Consider the following 15,509-nt stretch of genomic DNA (forward strand, 5'->3'; position numbering starts at 1 on the left):
ATCACATGGTTACAGAAGTCATTGGCCATTGCCCAACTACATAGTTATGAACTTTGTCCTGAAGGAAATAATTACATTTGGTAATGTCTAAGATTATCCAAATCCTGTTTCTTTGACTCCAAATCAGTATGTTATTTTTCTTAACAAGTTGCCACACTACTGGCTGGGGCGAGGTTCTCATGTAACCAAGCTCTCATTTCCAAAACATGGAGATGACTGAACATCTCCAAGTTATACTCTGAAGCATCAGCTAGTCACAGGAGAACTCTGAAGTCACATGGTTTCCAGTTCGAGTCCCATCTCATTTTTCTCTCTTCTGTGTTGAGCAATGAGCTGTAGACCCGTAGGCAACTACTTGATTTTGGGTGTATTTTGACCTTTCTGGAACTCAGTTTCTTCTTTGTAAATGAAGAAGCTAGCCTTGATAGATACCCAAGTTCCTTCCAGCATAAAAGTCTGTGATTTGGGTATCTTCTTAGAAAATGGGACCTTTTCTCCACTGTCTACATGGTGTCCAATTAGGTCCAGTACAGATGAGGGGCAACACAGCTTCTTGCTACAGGAGTATCCACCCCTGCTGTCACTGTGTGAGGAAACATCTAGAATCTGGGATTAGGAGACAGGCTTCCAGTCCTGGCTCCATCTTGGCAGGGGTAAGACCTGGGGCAAGTGACCGTTGCCCTGAAGTTTAATTCATTTCCAAGATGGGATAGGGGCATGGTGACTGTGGTGGTAAATAGTGTTCCTTGGAACTTCCAGAAATTTCTGGCAAAGAGAAGGGGTGAGGAGTGGATCTGGGCTGCTTAACTTAGAGCATCCAGAGTGGGTGCACTTCCATGTGGCTTATTAGGATTCCCTATAAGAACTCGGCTGAAGATGGGATAGTGCTACTAACTTATCTGAAGACCACTGGGCTGGATGACTCAGTTGGGACATTTGATAATCCCACTCCCTGGAATCCATCTTCCCTTGACTGCTGGCCATTCCTATAGGGTTTTTTGTTTGTTTTGTTTTGTTTTTTTATGGTGTGAAACTTAGGGCTTAATTTGTCCAATCCAAAATTATAACACTGAGGACAATGATCCACAGAGAGCTTATGTCAATTATTAAAGTCAAGTCACAAAGCTAAACATGAATTAGTGTTACAAAATTATTTCATTGTCTCCTCTGCCATCTTTTCTCTAACTTCCTGATGCTGGCCTTTCAACTTTCACATACATTATTCTTTCTCATCACACAAAAGGGAAGTCCAGATGAGTCCGCAGAGAGCATGTTTTTTTTTGTCTGGAAAAAGAGTCAACTAAAATCTCTAGAGGAGAACAACCTGTGATGGAAAATGGGGTCTAAATATTGTAGAATATTAGTAACAGTAAAGATTTCTAGATGTTCTAAAGGCAACAAATAAAAAAATCATTAATTTTACTGTAGAAGGGTTTCTTTACATCCCAGTTAATAGGACACATAGTGGTTTGAATCAAGGCCGGTGTTATGGGTTAAAATTTGTCCCCCACAAAAGATGATGAAGTCCTAAACCCCAGGACCTGGGACTGTGACCTGATTTGGAAATCGGGTTGTTACAGATGTGATCACGTTAAGATGAGGACATTAGGGTGTCTAATATGACCAGTGTCCTTATAAAAAGGGGAAATCTGGACACAGACACACACAGAGGGAGGACAGTGTAATAAGGCACAGAGAACGTTATCCACAAGGAATGCCTGAAGTTGCCAGAAGCTAGGAGAGAGGCAAGGAACAGAGTCTTTCCCACAGCCCTCAGAAGGAAGCAACTTTGCTGACACCCTGATTTTGAACCTGTAGCCTCCAGGGCTGTGAGATAGTGCACTTCTGTTGTCTGTCCCCTGGTTTGTGGTGCCTTGTTATAGTTGCCCTAGGAAGCTAACACATTTGGCAGTTACAGACATGATTAATGACACGTGAAATACCTTACAATTCTTGACCTAGGTAATCCACCCACATAAATTGGATCTTTATCTAGACGATTGAGATCCGAAGATGCTCCTGGAGTTTCGCCTTGCTTGGTTTCTCTGTAACTGGTGTCATATGCATCGATAACTGCTAGGATTCCTAAAAAGAAGAACCAGGAAAATGAAAACCATTTTCTAACATTAAGATAAAAACGAAGTTCATTTATAAATTCTTTCTTTATAAATTCCTTTGCATTCTGCACATTTGACCAGGGAGTGTTCTGGACTATTAAAGGATACATGAAAATCCTCGGTACAGAAGTCAATGAATCCAGAATACATATTGCTGAAGGACAGCAGTGTGTGTGTGGCAGGGAAGAGAATGGATTTGATCTTTGATACCAATTCACTACTTACTTAAGGTAATGCTTTTGGAAGCCATAAAAAAAGAAGTATAATATTCCCCCCAGCAATATGTGAATCCTGGCATTTAGTATTTCAAAGAAAACAATGTCTTTCTATTAAAATATCATTCAAGAATACCCAAGAAGCTAAAGTAAATAAAAATTGCTGATTTTGGAAGGATTTCTTTCTTTCTTTCTTCCTTTCTTCATTCCTTCCTTCCTTTCAAGTTTTTAGAGACAAGAGAAAAGGGGAAGAGAGAGAGAGAATCCCAAACAGGCTCCATGCCCAGTGGAGAGCCCCTATGTGGGACTCGATCTCACAACCCTGAGACCATGACCTGAGCCAAAATTAAGAGTCAGACATTTAGCCTACTGAACTACTCAGGCATTCCTGATTCTGTAAGGATTTCTATTCCTACGAGAGTGGCCTGTACCATCTCTTTGCCCTTCTGTGCACTTAACTTGCTTTCGGTTTCTCTGGAAGGCAATTTTGTACCAGGTTCCATTGTTATAGCGTCTGTCTGTAGTAAGGGCAAGAGGCCCTGAGCCCAGGTCAACTGTAACTCTGACTCTGCCATGCACCAGCTCGATGGATAGAAAGTCTTTCTGTGAAGAAGAGAAAAAAGTTACCCAGGGCTACATTGTTCTCACAGATTCCCTTTTCCTTCATGTTGCAGACAGTAAAACCTTCCAAAGTCAAACTCAGAAATCTGGATCTGGCCCAACCATCAGAAGTCTGTTAGGAAACTGAAGTATCTGGGAAGACTTTCTAGAGTACTACACAGGTATAAAGGAAAGAAACACATTGTTGCCAAAATCTACAGTAAGAGAAGTGGAATCTTTCTATCATTTTCATTTAGATCCATAAATGGCCAGTCCTACAAAAAAAACCTAGAAGATTGAGAGAAATCAGCCCCACAATAATAAAAACAACATTAAGATCCCATAGATGGAATTCAATGAAGGCCACAGTGATCAGAATGAACACTGAACAAGATAGAGAAAAGTCAAACTTTAATAACAAGTATCATTGATATCTATAAATGGTAGGATGGCTCTTTTCTACTTGGTGCTCTCCTGCATTTTGCAATGGTTCTTCAGTGAATTTATAACATAAAAATATTTAAAATGAGGAAATAGTATGACATACATATGTATATCTTATATTTGTATATGATCACAAAAAAGTCATTAAACATAAATATCCTCACAACAATTTGACTGAATATACTTACAGTGCCATTTGAAGTGAGGTAGAGAAGAAGCCCGTTGGGTGAAAAGGTACTAAAAAGCATAATTATCTGAGTCCCCGTCGTCCGGAGCGTTCTCTCCACGACCGAATACCCACTCCCATCAAAATGGAAGGAGGAGTCTTCATTCTGGGGGCTGCAAGACAGAGCAGAGGAAACACAATCTATTCTCAGGAGGGTGGTTAAAAAGAAAGGACACCTTTACTGAGGGCTTCCCCTCACAAACACTGTGGTAGAGCTGTTATTTCCATAATTTGATAAGTCACCGTAAGTCCTATCTTAAAATATGTTGTTAGATTGTGCAAAACTAAGTCCAGTTGCTTTCTACAGAAAAGAAAGTTAACATAGGCCATGTTCACTAGAAGAAGAAAGAAGAAAGGTCTTCAAAGGATAGATAACTGCAATAAATATTTCTACTTATCAAGTAGATTTTCATTTGTTCTGACTTCCTTTACTGTCACTGTCCTTTCTTAATTCCAAAGCTTTCAGAGTAATTTTTTTAAAGATTTTATTTATTTATTTGACAGAGATCACAAGTAGGCAGAGAGGCAGGCAGAGAGAGGAGGAAGCAGGGTCCCTGCTGAGCAGAGAACCCGATGTGGGGCTCGATCCCAGGACCCTGGGATCATGACCTGAGCCGAAGGCAGAGGCTTTAACCCACTGAGCCACCCAGGTGCCCCCAGAGTAATTTTTATATTAACATTTTATCACCTTCTGCTGGTTTTAAGCAATGCATCAGCTAAACTGGGATAGTGATGGAAAAGAAGTACGTACCAATGTAGCAGAAGGACCACTTTACAAAAAAAAAAAAAAAAAAGGAAAGAAACAAACCATCATTGACAACAACACCCATCTCAAAAATCTGTGGGGTCAGCTTACAACAAAGTTATTTAAAATAGACCTTGGTACTTCTCAGGTCCGTGTGTTTTCTGGTCATCCGCATACCTCAAAAGTCTGACTTTATTCACTCTTCAAATACAAAGTAAGTTTATCTGGAACATATCACAATACATTTAAAAAATATATTTCTGGGCTTCAGAACCTGGATTTGGAGGTTTTTGGGGGGGAAGATATGAATTTGCACTTTTCCCAGCTGAAGGTGTAATACCCACATCTCTAAGCAGGACACGTAACCAAACGGTGACACTGTTTCCATTAACAAAAGAAAAATATCAGTGCTTTATGAAACCTGAGGCTTCAAGCTGACAGCTTCCTGTGGTCCTGCTTTTTTGAAAGATTTCTGTCCCTTGACCTTTCTTAGAAGTATAACTTAAAGGAAATGCACTCCGCATGAAGAAGCTATGGTTTAATGCTCTATTATTTCATTCTGAAACCTGTGACTTCCTGCAGGTATGTTCCATTGCTCTGTTTCTTGGCTGGTCACAGTTTCATGTGGGCTAACGACACAGACTCTAGAACCAGACTGCTGGGGTTCAAATCCCTGTCTCCCCCTTTACTAGCTGTGTGAACTCGGAAGAGTTACCTAACGTCTCTGTGCATCATTACCTTCATCTGTAAAATAAGGACAATAGAAGCTCTCAGGAAGGGCTATATATGATTTAATACATGTAAAGTCCTTTAAACAGTGCTTGGCACTTAAATGTTCACTCCCGTTAGCTCTGATTATTTTGCTATGTTCAAAGGTCCCCGAAGGGATGTCATTTTGCCTATTAAAAGCGGAGCCTCAAAGATTAAGTACCTTGTCCAAGGGCACACCCAAGAAAATGGTGAAGCCATTTTTCAAACAAAAGTCCAGAAATCTCTCTAGTCCTGCTGTGCATGCCCTCTCCCTCTCCAGAGCTAATGAGTTCCCTGTTTTTGAGAAGGGGAGCTCTCTGTTTCTGGTTTCTCTCCATCAGCGGGGCCTGGCCACGTGAGTTAGCCACAATGAGGGATGCGCTCAAATGAAACCATGTTTGAATGTGCATTTCCTGAGAAAGTTCTTGCTCCCCCTCCCAGGCCAATGACACTTTTCTGGGGCTTGTCCCCTTGTGGCCGAGGCTTCTGTTCTATAACCACGAGACCCACAAGTATCACCAGTCGCCCAGGTGCCTGTTGCCAGGTGGGCCACAGGAAGGCAGCTCTGGGGCCCTGCACAGGCAAGGGACTCTGGGACAAATGATAGCTGGGTGGTTGCCCAAACAACATTCCCTCCCCAGCTCTCAGCCCAAAGAGCCTTTAAGAATCACTAGTCCTCTGATGCAAGCTCCCATAGTAGAGGAGGGGGTCACACCGGCTGTACTACTCATTAGCACTCAGGGCAGCTGTATGACAGTGAGTGGCGGGGGCACCTGGGCCCCGGGCCTCTGAGGCCTCTTCACCTGTGCCTCCACTTGCCACAGTGCAGAGAACTGTCTCTGTGCTTCCACAGATGTCTCTCCTAAAGACCAGGAAATGTTGGAGAAGATCAACTCCAATGACTAATGCTGACATCGCCAGCAGCTAGCAGGGGCCCAGAACACGGGGGACTGGCCTGTCCCAGAGGTCCCAACACAGCCCATCACAACATCTACTCATCACTAATAAAAGAATAAAGACCTGTTAATGAAATAAAAAGGTTTTTCCATATTTAGATGAAAACTGTTAGAATCAGTGGCTTACTGTATAATGTGTCCTTTAAGAATTTAAGAGATCATAATTATAAACATATGCCAAAAACATATAAAAAAGGCAAATATATTCAAAGAGGAATAAAAAAGTAAGAAAAAAAATCAGTTCATTACCTTGGTAATATAAGTCAAAGGTAAATGCTCGTTCTAAGAAAATTATTTTTTAAATCTAAAGGACATCAGAGGACCACACTAATGATTTAATAATGGCAGATTTCACAAGAAGGTCAAAAGCACATTGAATTCTAATCACCGGTCTGCTAACACTGATTCATTTCCTAGAATTAGTTGGTTAACTCTAAGCTAAAGTCTTCGTCTAATAAGTAGGGGACGTTCCCTAAAATGAAGACAACTCAATTTAAAAAGACGGACAGGGACGCCTGGGTGGCTCAGTTGGTTGGGCGGCTGCCTTCAGCTCAGGTCGTAGTCCCAGCGTCCTGGGATCGAGTTCTGCATCGGGCTCCTTGCTCGGCGGGGAGTCTGCTTCTCCCTCTGCCTTTGCCTGTGCTCACTCTTTCTGACAAATAAATAAATAAAATCTTAAAAAATTTAAATAAATAAATAAATAAATAAATAAAAAGACGGACAGAAAGCGCCCCCTTGTGTCTGTCTCTGCACCTGCCCCTGCATGTTCTATGGAATATAGGCAACGCTGAAACGCTTTAAACAGTTGGGGATCAAGTGAGTTTGGGACTGCTGCAACTCCAGCGGCTCCCGAGGACACGGTTAGTGTGTGTAAGCATATTAGAGTCTCCGATGGCCTCACCATAAGACAGTGTATTTAACTGTTTCACTCAGTGTTTGCCAACAATTTATAGTCGGGACACAACTTATACGCCCACTTAGAAAAAAGTATTTATTAATATCCCATTAAACTAGTATTCTTTTAAAAAACATACTTTAGGCATAGTAGTCAATATAAGGATAGCCTGCTGATTTGCTCCGTACCCAGAAAACCTCTGTTTGAGCTGATGAGTCAATCTGATCCTGAAGGTTGTGTGCGTGGTCAGCCTTCTACCAAAAAAGCCAGTTCTAGGAATAGGGTGGAGGCCGGGGCGGGGGGCGGGGGGCAGTGGGAGCACCTGCTAATCCCTCCTCTCGGTCTGTAGCAACCTTCATCTTTCCCTGGGGGTCCAGGGTGGGTGGACATGTGGTGGGAGGGTTTTCTTTAGAGAAGAAAACCGATGGCCACATAGAAAATGGACTTCCTCCTTCCAGCAAAAGAGAAGAGCTAGTAGTCATTAAATTCCCTCATTAGTGCAGTTCAAGGCCAGCGGTATTATTATTATTATTATTATTATTATTATTATTATATTATTGTGTTACGTTAGTCACCATACAGCACATCATTAGTTTTTGATGTCGTGGTCCATGATTCATTGTTTGCATATAACACCCAGTGCTCCATGCAATCTGTGCCCTCCTTAATGAGTATTAAGGCCAGGGGTTTAAAAATAACCCTGAAAATGATGGGTGAAATTAGGAATACTGCAACAGCTAAAGTAGGGGGACATTTTCTATATTAGAAATTTTTGAACTCTCTTAAGACTTTCCCTTCTACAAGTAAGATTAATGATCAGGGGTCAATGTGCGACCCAGAGCCCAAGGGTCGAAACAGTTCTCAAGTTAGAATCACTAAATTGCTCGGGAAACTTCCCTGTCAGAAAAACAGCATGAGGAAAAAGTGGTGGGGAGTTCTCGGCTCCCAGATTTCTAGAGCCGGTGTCATTACCTCACGGGGCAGTATCATTTTTTTTATCTTATTTGCCAATTACAAAACCTTGGGTTTCACATGCTTATTGTCCAGAAAATAATTCTGAGGCATCTACCTAAAAAGCAATGGACTGTGACTGCAGGAAGTTCAGAGTGGAACACTGGGGCCGGGGGTCTCGAGTTTATGGAGGATTTTCACGTACATCACGGTAAGTGTTCATCACCAGTGCTGGGAGGTAGGACAACAAGATTTTCATTTTCCTTTTCTGGAAGAAGAAACCAAGTCTCCATGGGGTGAGATGACTTATTACAAAGTCACTGAGAGAGATTTGGTAGGAGAGGGAGCCTGAGAAACTCAGACTCCAAAGCTAATATTTTTTTCAGTCATAAGGCTCCAATAACCAAACTTCTGGTCATGACTTTGAAAGCAAGTGAAGTCAAGGGAAGGAAACATATAAAAGGCTCAAACCACAAAATCCCAAGCTACGAGCCCTAAGAGAAAACAGCTCTGACAGTAACAAAATGAAAACTCGCCCACGAGTTTCTAAATGTAATGGGAGTTGCTTCCAACTGATCTTGTCACAGCTCCCTGTTAATTACAGATATCTATCTGGACAGAGCAACCCATTAGATGGCAGAATTATATCAGATGTTACATTTCTCTAATGGCAGAAGCAATCTATTGTCTTAATTACGAAAGCTTGAGGAAACGAGACTTGTATACTTCTGGGGTTGCAGTTATCTTTTTAGAAACGAAAACGGGGGCTGTTGAGCTCGGTGAGATTGTTATTAAATGCCTGCTCCTATAGCAATCTCTGCCAAACGATGTCAGGGAGTTGTTCTCCATTGCCAAAGGCATTTAATTTCTAGAATTCCAGAATTTAATAATGAGAAAGTATGTAGCTATAAAAACTGGCGGCAGAAACAAAATTCTCATCCTTGGAAGTATTTTCAAACTGAAGATGTACAGTGATTTATTGAAGATGTCCCCATGGCTCTCTGGGACAGAAGGTGCTTTGAGAAGATATCTGGTGTTTCTCAAGGATATGATCCACGATGAAAGCAAATGAGACACAGTGAAAACTACTTCTTAAAGGTTAAAAATGATGCCCATGCTTCCATTAGTAAATGACCTATGCCCTATCCTTTGGGGTAAGACGACGGACATGACAGACTCTGGGCCACCGTGATGGGCATGGGAATTCCCTAAGCAGCTATGGGACATGAATGACACTATATATTAAACTGCAGGGCCTGTTACCTTCCAAAGCAGCCATGGCACTTGCCCTCCCGTTCGATATAGTTCCACAGGCCGATGGACTGTCCATTCAGGAAGGCCTCTCCCATGCAGCCTTTAAAATGAGTAACCTTCACAGCAGGAGACTTCTAATATAAACAAACAAAACAAACACAACCCACATGAATCAGGAAAGGAATACATTCTCTATGCGCACAGAACTCCTTGCTGGGAACTCAAATCTAACATCCAAATTTTGAGAGAACATCATCCAGAAAAATGGCCCCATTGTGATCACTGAATTTCCTCCCAGTTATTAAGTGTAATTGTAGAATGAGCGATAACCAGACAGGATCGCAAAGATCCCCTCGGTTACCAGGGCCCCTGGAGAGAAGCCCCTTTTACAGGTGAGGAAACAGAGGCTCAGAGCATGTTGGTCAGTAGTGAGGGCCTGGCTGGGACTGACCCCTTTACTCTCAGAACACAGAACCAAATCCAAGTGACTCAACTTCATCCAGTAAGGGGATAGCGGGTATAATAAAATATATACCACTGGCTCTGGTGTTAAACACTAATTAGCCTTATTTTACCACTAGGGTTAGAAGAGCAATAAAAGAAATCACAGAAATGAATTCGGAATGCTGAATTTCCTGTTTCAGTCCTGGAAAAGAAACTCAAATCGCAAAATGGACCATTGGCTTCTTTTCCATTTACGCTCTTTATTCGGCAGGACCCTCTGTTTTATAAAACCAGCCCAACTCTGCAAATTTGCTGTCATTATGCAAAATCACAGAAACGAGAAATGTTCATCTGCCTTGGATCTGTTCAATAGTTTAAGCATACTAGTTTTAGGGAAAAGCAGCCCGTCAGTCCTGTTCAGATGAATGTCTTGAATGTTACCTTGATCTGTCCTCCAAGCCCTCCAACAAACATGAGCGTTGAGTTGTTTATATCGAGAACATTGGCGGTTCCAGGGGATTTACTTGTTTTTGTTGGAGGCTTCTGAGCTGCGCTCATTTCTTTTACACTCAATGAACCGATGTTTCCAAATCTATGGGTCACAAAGAATTACAGAAAGAACACTTTCAGAATCCCACGTCTGTCCACGTAAGTACACATCTGTTTCTAGGCAGCCTCCAGGAGCTTCTCCCTGCATTCCCTGCAGCGGGTCCCCCCACTGGTCTCCGTCTTCCAGTCTTGCCCACCCCGTCCCCAGTTTACTCACAAAAACTTGTGGAGAAGGTCTTCTAAATCATAAATTGCATGGTGCTACCTCCTTGCTTAAACCAGTTACAGATAATCAGTTAGCTATTTGAAACAGGCTACTGCCTTCAGTATTACTCCTTTTCCACAAATAACAAAGCAGAAGACAAGAATTCCCAGCAACAACAAACCATAAGATTACGGAAAAGTAAAAAGATACACCTTAAGAGAGGCTTTGCAAGGAAGAATTTTGCTTTGTGTCTGAGTTTTAAGAAACCACACTTCCCACTTGGATCCCTGCCTTCTTTCCTCTTCTATGTACATACCACACCCCCTATGTGGGATTTCTACCATGTTGCCATGTTGCCTCTCACTCCTCTCTGTGGGAGAGAACACAGTTTACTGGTCGGCCAGCTTTAGACCTAACATTCTAAAGGTAACGAACATCTAACATTTTTCTTCTTTAGATCGTTGATTTTGGTAACAAAGTTTATTTCTTCTATAATAAGGGGGGGAGGGGAAGCCCTTATTTCTATAGTTAATCTAAACCAACTATCCTTTAACGATAATCTAACTTCCCCCAAGTTTCAAAAACTATGATATGATGTCACAAACATGTTACAAACTTATAAGATATAGTTTCAAAAAAAGAGACACCTGGAGAGAATTTCTCTACTACCTGGTTACATAGATACTGTGCCATTTGTTGTCGTCAATTGGGAAGTCTGGAAATTCCAACCGTGTTGACCCGGAGCCCATATCCCAGAGAAAGGCCACCTTCCCTCGCCGCATCTCCACTGCCAAGAAATCAGACTGGGGTGCGGGCATGAGCTGGGATGAGTTTACATGCCAACTGTTTGCACGACTACCAAAACATGTTAAAGAATGAGCTCCTAGGGCATTTCCTCTATTCTTAAAAACAAAAAAAAAAAAACCCAAAAAACCCGCCTTTTGTCTTTAAATGTTCCCCTCCTTGGAGGTGGAGCATGACTCAGAGTCTTGGGGACTCTGTTGGATAATCGTGCCCCTCCCAACGTTGCCCTGCCTGGCCCTGCACAGTCCCTTCCAGAAAGTTCCTCAAACACTCACTGGGGATCACCAGTAACTTACAGGGAACAGGAGGAAAGGCACTGGACTGGTCTGCCCAGTCTGAGAAGGCAGTGAGTGAACGTGAAATATGTAGTAAGACAGGAGTCATGACACCCCGCAACACGGACTCGCATCTGTTCTGCGCCTCCGCTCCCAGGAAGACATTTCAGAATTTGTGCTCGTTAATATTTTCTCCTCTCAGACCCACAAGGGTTCTGACCCATTCCCACTGGCAGCCAAAGGTATCAAGTCGGTCGTCCACAGGGGACTTGCCCCTCTAGGAACCACCGAAATCTCGTTGGGTGGAGGATCCTGGGTGAAGCTGGACGGTTCTGATACGCCCCTGAGGGTGCACACCCCCACTCCTGTCCTGATGACAACCTCCGAGATCCAGTTTCCATCCCCAAGGCTGCGCTCGGTGGCTGGAGAGGCTGCAGAAACCATTAAGAAATGCCACCCTGCAGCTAGGGAAGACACTCTCCTCAACACTGCGGGGCCCTCCTCACAGGCATGCAGCTTGTGACTGTGTGTGTTTTTAATCTAATGCCACTAGTTTAGCAAAAGCTTAGTTCCCTTAGAAGGATTCATGATTTCACCAAGGCCCTGTTTTTTTTGTTGTTGTTGTTTTTGTTTCTTCTTTCATCAAAAAACCCCCGCCAATTCAGAAACTACATACGCTCGGAAGAGATTCATTATGGCTTTCTACGGTCCATACTCACACTGGTGCTGCTCCCCAGGTAGAAGAGAAGGTTATCAGGTTCACTTGTCTTAACATTGAGCGTTAAAGTGTTATAGTTGGTAGAAGAAATCGGAGGCTGGTAGGCCCGGATGCAATCTCGGTCTGCAGACACGGCGACTTTGATCTGTGAAAGGGAAGAGGAAGTGTCCTAATCGCTCAGTGACAAACATGGGCCGCAGGCCAGGAGATCAAACGTGCTGTTCCAGAACCAATTTTCACTGGTCCGCAAGCTTCCTCTCCTGAGGATGCATAACGCTTTGTGTTTCATAATGTGAGAGATCAGGTGGTGAGGAAAGTTATTTTATTTGGTGAATGACTTAAATATGGAAAAGTCAGTCTTGAAGTTTTAAGACTATTTTACATAGGTAATGGGCTCGCTCATGTGAGACTTAATTCCTTGAGACAAGGAGCTTATCCAGATCACCCTGGAATCTTTACTCCTGACCAGGGAGGATGTTTGATGATCATCTGTCAAATACATGAAGGGATAATCTATTTATACATCCAGCAAATATTTATAGAGCAACCCTTGCACTTATACACGTTTCTCTAAGTAACTGCATATATTTCCTATATTAGCTTTAAAGATTATACATTTGTACTAATCAGAGCATTCAGAAGTGTCCGTCGGGCTTACATTTAATTGGTGACTTTCATTGAAACAAACAGAAACCAGAGCTCATGTCAACCTACGGCCATTTTCCAATATTGAGGTCACTCAAGGGAGGGGTTAGTGGAAGACTCCAGAACCGCTTTTTCTTAGCTAGCAGGGTTCAGGCGGATGAATGTGAGACCAGAGGTCACATCGGTCCTCTATAAATCCCCAGTAGCATGTCAACGGCTTAGTCTCTTGAAGAAATTTCCCTGAAATGCCTCCCCTTTAGAGCAAGGCCAAGGCCTTGAGCTACGGATGGCCGTAACACACTTTCTTTCCAGTTCTCAAGTGTTCGATGCACTCAGTGCCCTGGATTTGTGAGCACCTGTGTGTGGAGGCTGTGCAGCTGGACTCCTGGGCGATGAGGCTCAGGGTGCGGCCACGCTCTGAGGAACACTTGCATTACCAACGCCACGTTCGTGAAACAATGGCCACGGAGCCGGACTCGGCCAAGGCAGCTTAGAGGTAGACACTTAGACCATGAGCTCTACAGCAGCTGAGAACAGCTGTGGACCAATGAGTCAAGGTTACAGTTATAAATCTCCACAAAACGTGAGATCTCTTCGCTAACATTTGGAACCAGGTTGAATGAAGCAAAAAACAAAGAAAATGAGACTACTTAAGTCCACTTAAATATACTGTCCAGGGCAGGAGAGACAGTATTTTTGAGACCAAGCATAAGCACCATAAATGAAAGTCATAAGTTGCCATATATATATAAAACATATATATATATATATACATATGACATATATACAGATATATATTTATATACCTAAATATATGTATGTATGTGTGTAAATATACCTAACACAAAGTTTTACATGTACTGTAGACAAGGCTGGGAGAAAAGTGGGCGGTAAGAGCAGAATCGGTAGAAGTCACTGTGACAGTCCCCTTTACAGGAGTCCCCGAGACCAGAGGTTACCGAGAGCCCCAGCTGTGGGAGGCCCGAGCTCCAGAGAGCCCCAGGAACCCACACTCACAGAAGCTGCTTGCTTCCGGGCCTGGCTGATGAGCAGTTTGATTTCCGATAGGTTTCTGCTCAGGTTCTCTTCTAATATCTTCAAAGGCTTCAACCGATCAAATAAAAGGCTGGCTTGTGTCTCAGCGTCTTTCACTCTTCTTCCAGCTAGCAGAGCTACCCAGTAGCAGGTGGCGAGAAAGATGGTGGCAGGGAGGAAACGAGAGAGATGAATTTATTATTCCCAATGCACTGAATAAAATAGAACATCCTAATGATCAGATTCTTGAAATTTTGGTAAATACAGTTGACCCTCGGTTGACTCAGGGGTGGGGTTGGGGGCTCTCAACCCCATGCAGTCGCAAAGCTGCGTGTAACTTCTGACTCCCCCAACACTTCACTAGGAATAGCCTACTGTTGTCTGGAAGCCTTACCAACCATGTAAATGGTCAATTAACACAGTTTGTAGGTTACATGCATCATACACTGTATTCTCACAATGAAGTAAGCTAGAGTAAAGAAAATGTTATTAAGAAAATCATAAAGGAACTACATTTTCTGTATTCATTGAAAGAAAAAAATCTGTATAGTGGGCCTGTGCGGTTGAAACCTATGTTGTTCAAGGGTCGACTGAACATGAAAAATGCGCCAGCAGCAGGCCCTCCCTAAGGCCCTTCTCTCGCCTTATAAATGCAAATCTAGACATCAGTGCGTTTTTATTCCTTAGGGATGCTGTCTGTCAGCAAGACCCCATGGTACAACAGGCCAGTTGAAAATCTCACAACATGGGCTTCCCCGCTGGAAAGGGAGACCGGGACGTACTAGTCATTGAGGAGTCCTGTAGGAGTCTGTTGGTTTCTCGTAAGGTGGCGTCAACCCTGGACAGGTCGGTGGATGTGTTCAGCAGCTTCTGGCTCAATCCCACGACGTCCTTTAGGGTGCTTGCTGCACTCTGATTTGCAGATACGGCCAGCTCTTTGACTTTGGTTCCCTTGCCTCGGATACCTGACAAATTTAAATGCAAGCATGCACTCCTCTGATCACATACGGGGAAAACCATAAACCACCGTAAATGTGACTTCTCATGGAAACATGTATAGTATTTCTTATAGGCTGCTGAACGGAAAATAGGGCTTCTCATTCTTTAATGGCAGTACTAAGACTGAATGCCCTATGCCTTACCACACCCTCTTAGGGACGAATGAAATAGTTTTGATAACAATGTTCTCTATTGACCTTTCAATACACAGTGAGATCACCTACCAATCGTCGTCGTGTTCTCAGCATCTTAGATGTTAATAAGCTAAGCTTCTTTATCTGGTCTCCCTTCTCCTAGTCATGAAATACCTTCTTGAAATCAGTCCATGTGTAGATAAGAAGGTTGGGGAATTTAAATTTGTAGGTAAGATGGGCATGTCCTAGGCTAGAGGAAGTGGCATTTCCCCACAACGTCAGCTAGCTACTAGACGGAACAGCAGAACAAAGATGAACCAGTCACGATGGATAAAGTGGAATTCAGGTGTTTTAGAAAATCTGGGTGATGATTTTTTTTGAAGGCACTAGTATTCACGTTTTAAAGTATCTAGTCACAAACAGGACAAAAACCAACACTAGAAGCAGCTGGATAAAGAGTCTACAGGTTCCTTTTTACTCATGCAGCAATTTTTCTGCAAGTTTGAAATTACTTCCAAATAAAAAAGGTTTTTTTAAAAGGGGAGTTT

General features: G+C 42.8%; 1 protein-coding gene across 1 annotated transcript in view; it reads right to left on the reverse strand.

The window, feature by feature from the left end:
• The window catches only part of LAMA1 (laminin subunit alpha 1), a gene marked incomplete at its 5' end in the record, with an annotated part of 156,939 nt that overhangs the window by 16,813 nt on the left and 124,617 nt on the right, over positions 1-15,509 (reverse strand). Inside the window, 9 exons of the mRNA XM_080821508.1 lie at positions 1,944-2,085; positions 2,764-2,935; positions 3,565-3,715; positions 9,163-9,287; positions 10,039-10,189; positions 11,021-11,154; positions 12,150-12,293; positions 13,811-13,965; positions 14,611-14,793. Coding sequence (XP_080677634.1) covers positions 1,944-2,085; positions 2,764-2,935; positions 3,565-3,715; positions 9,163-9,287; positions 10,039-10,189; positions 11,021-11,154; positions 12,150-12,293; positions 13,811-13,965; positions 14,611-14,793 — 1,357 coding nt within the window. The remainder of the gene's footprint in view (positions 1-1,943; positions 2,086-2,763; positions 2,936-3,564; positions 3,716-9,162; positions 9,288-10,038; positions 10,190-11,020; positions 11,155-12,149; positions 12,294-13,810; positions 13,966-14,610; positions 14,794-15,509) is intronic.

Source organism: Martes martes (genome assembly GCF_963455335.1).
Source record: "Martes martes genome assembly, chromosome: 13".
Taxonomy (NCBI): domain Eukaryota; kingdom Metazoa; phylum Chordata; class Mammalia; order Carnivora; family Mustelidae; genus Martes; species Martes martes.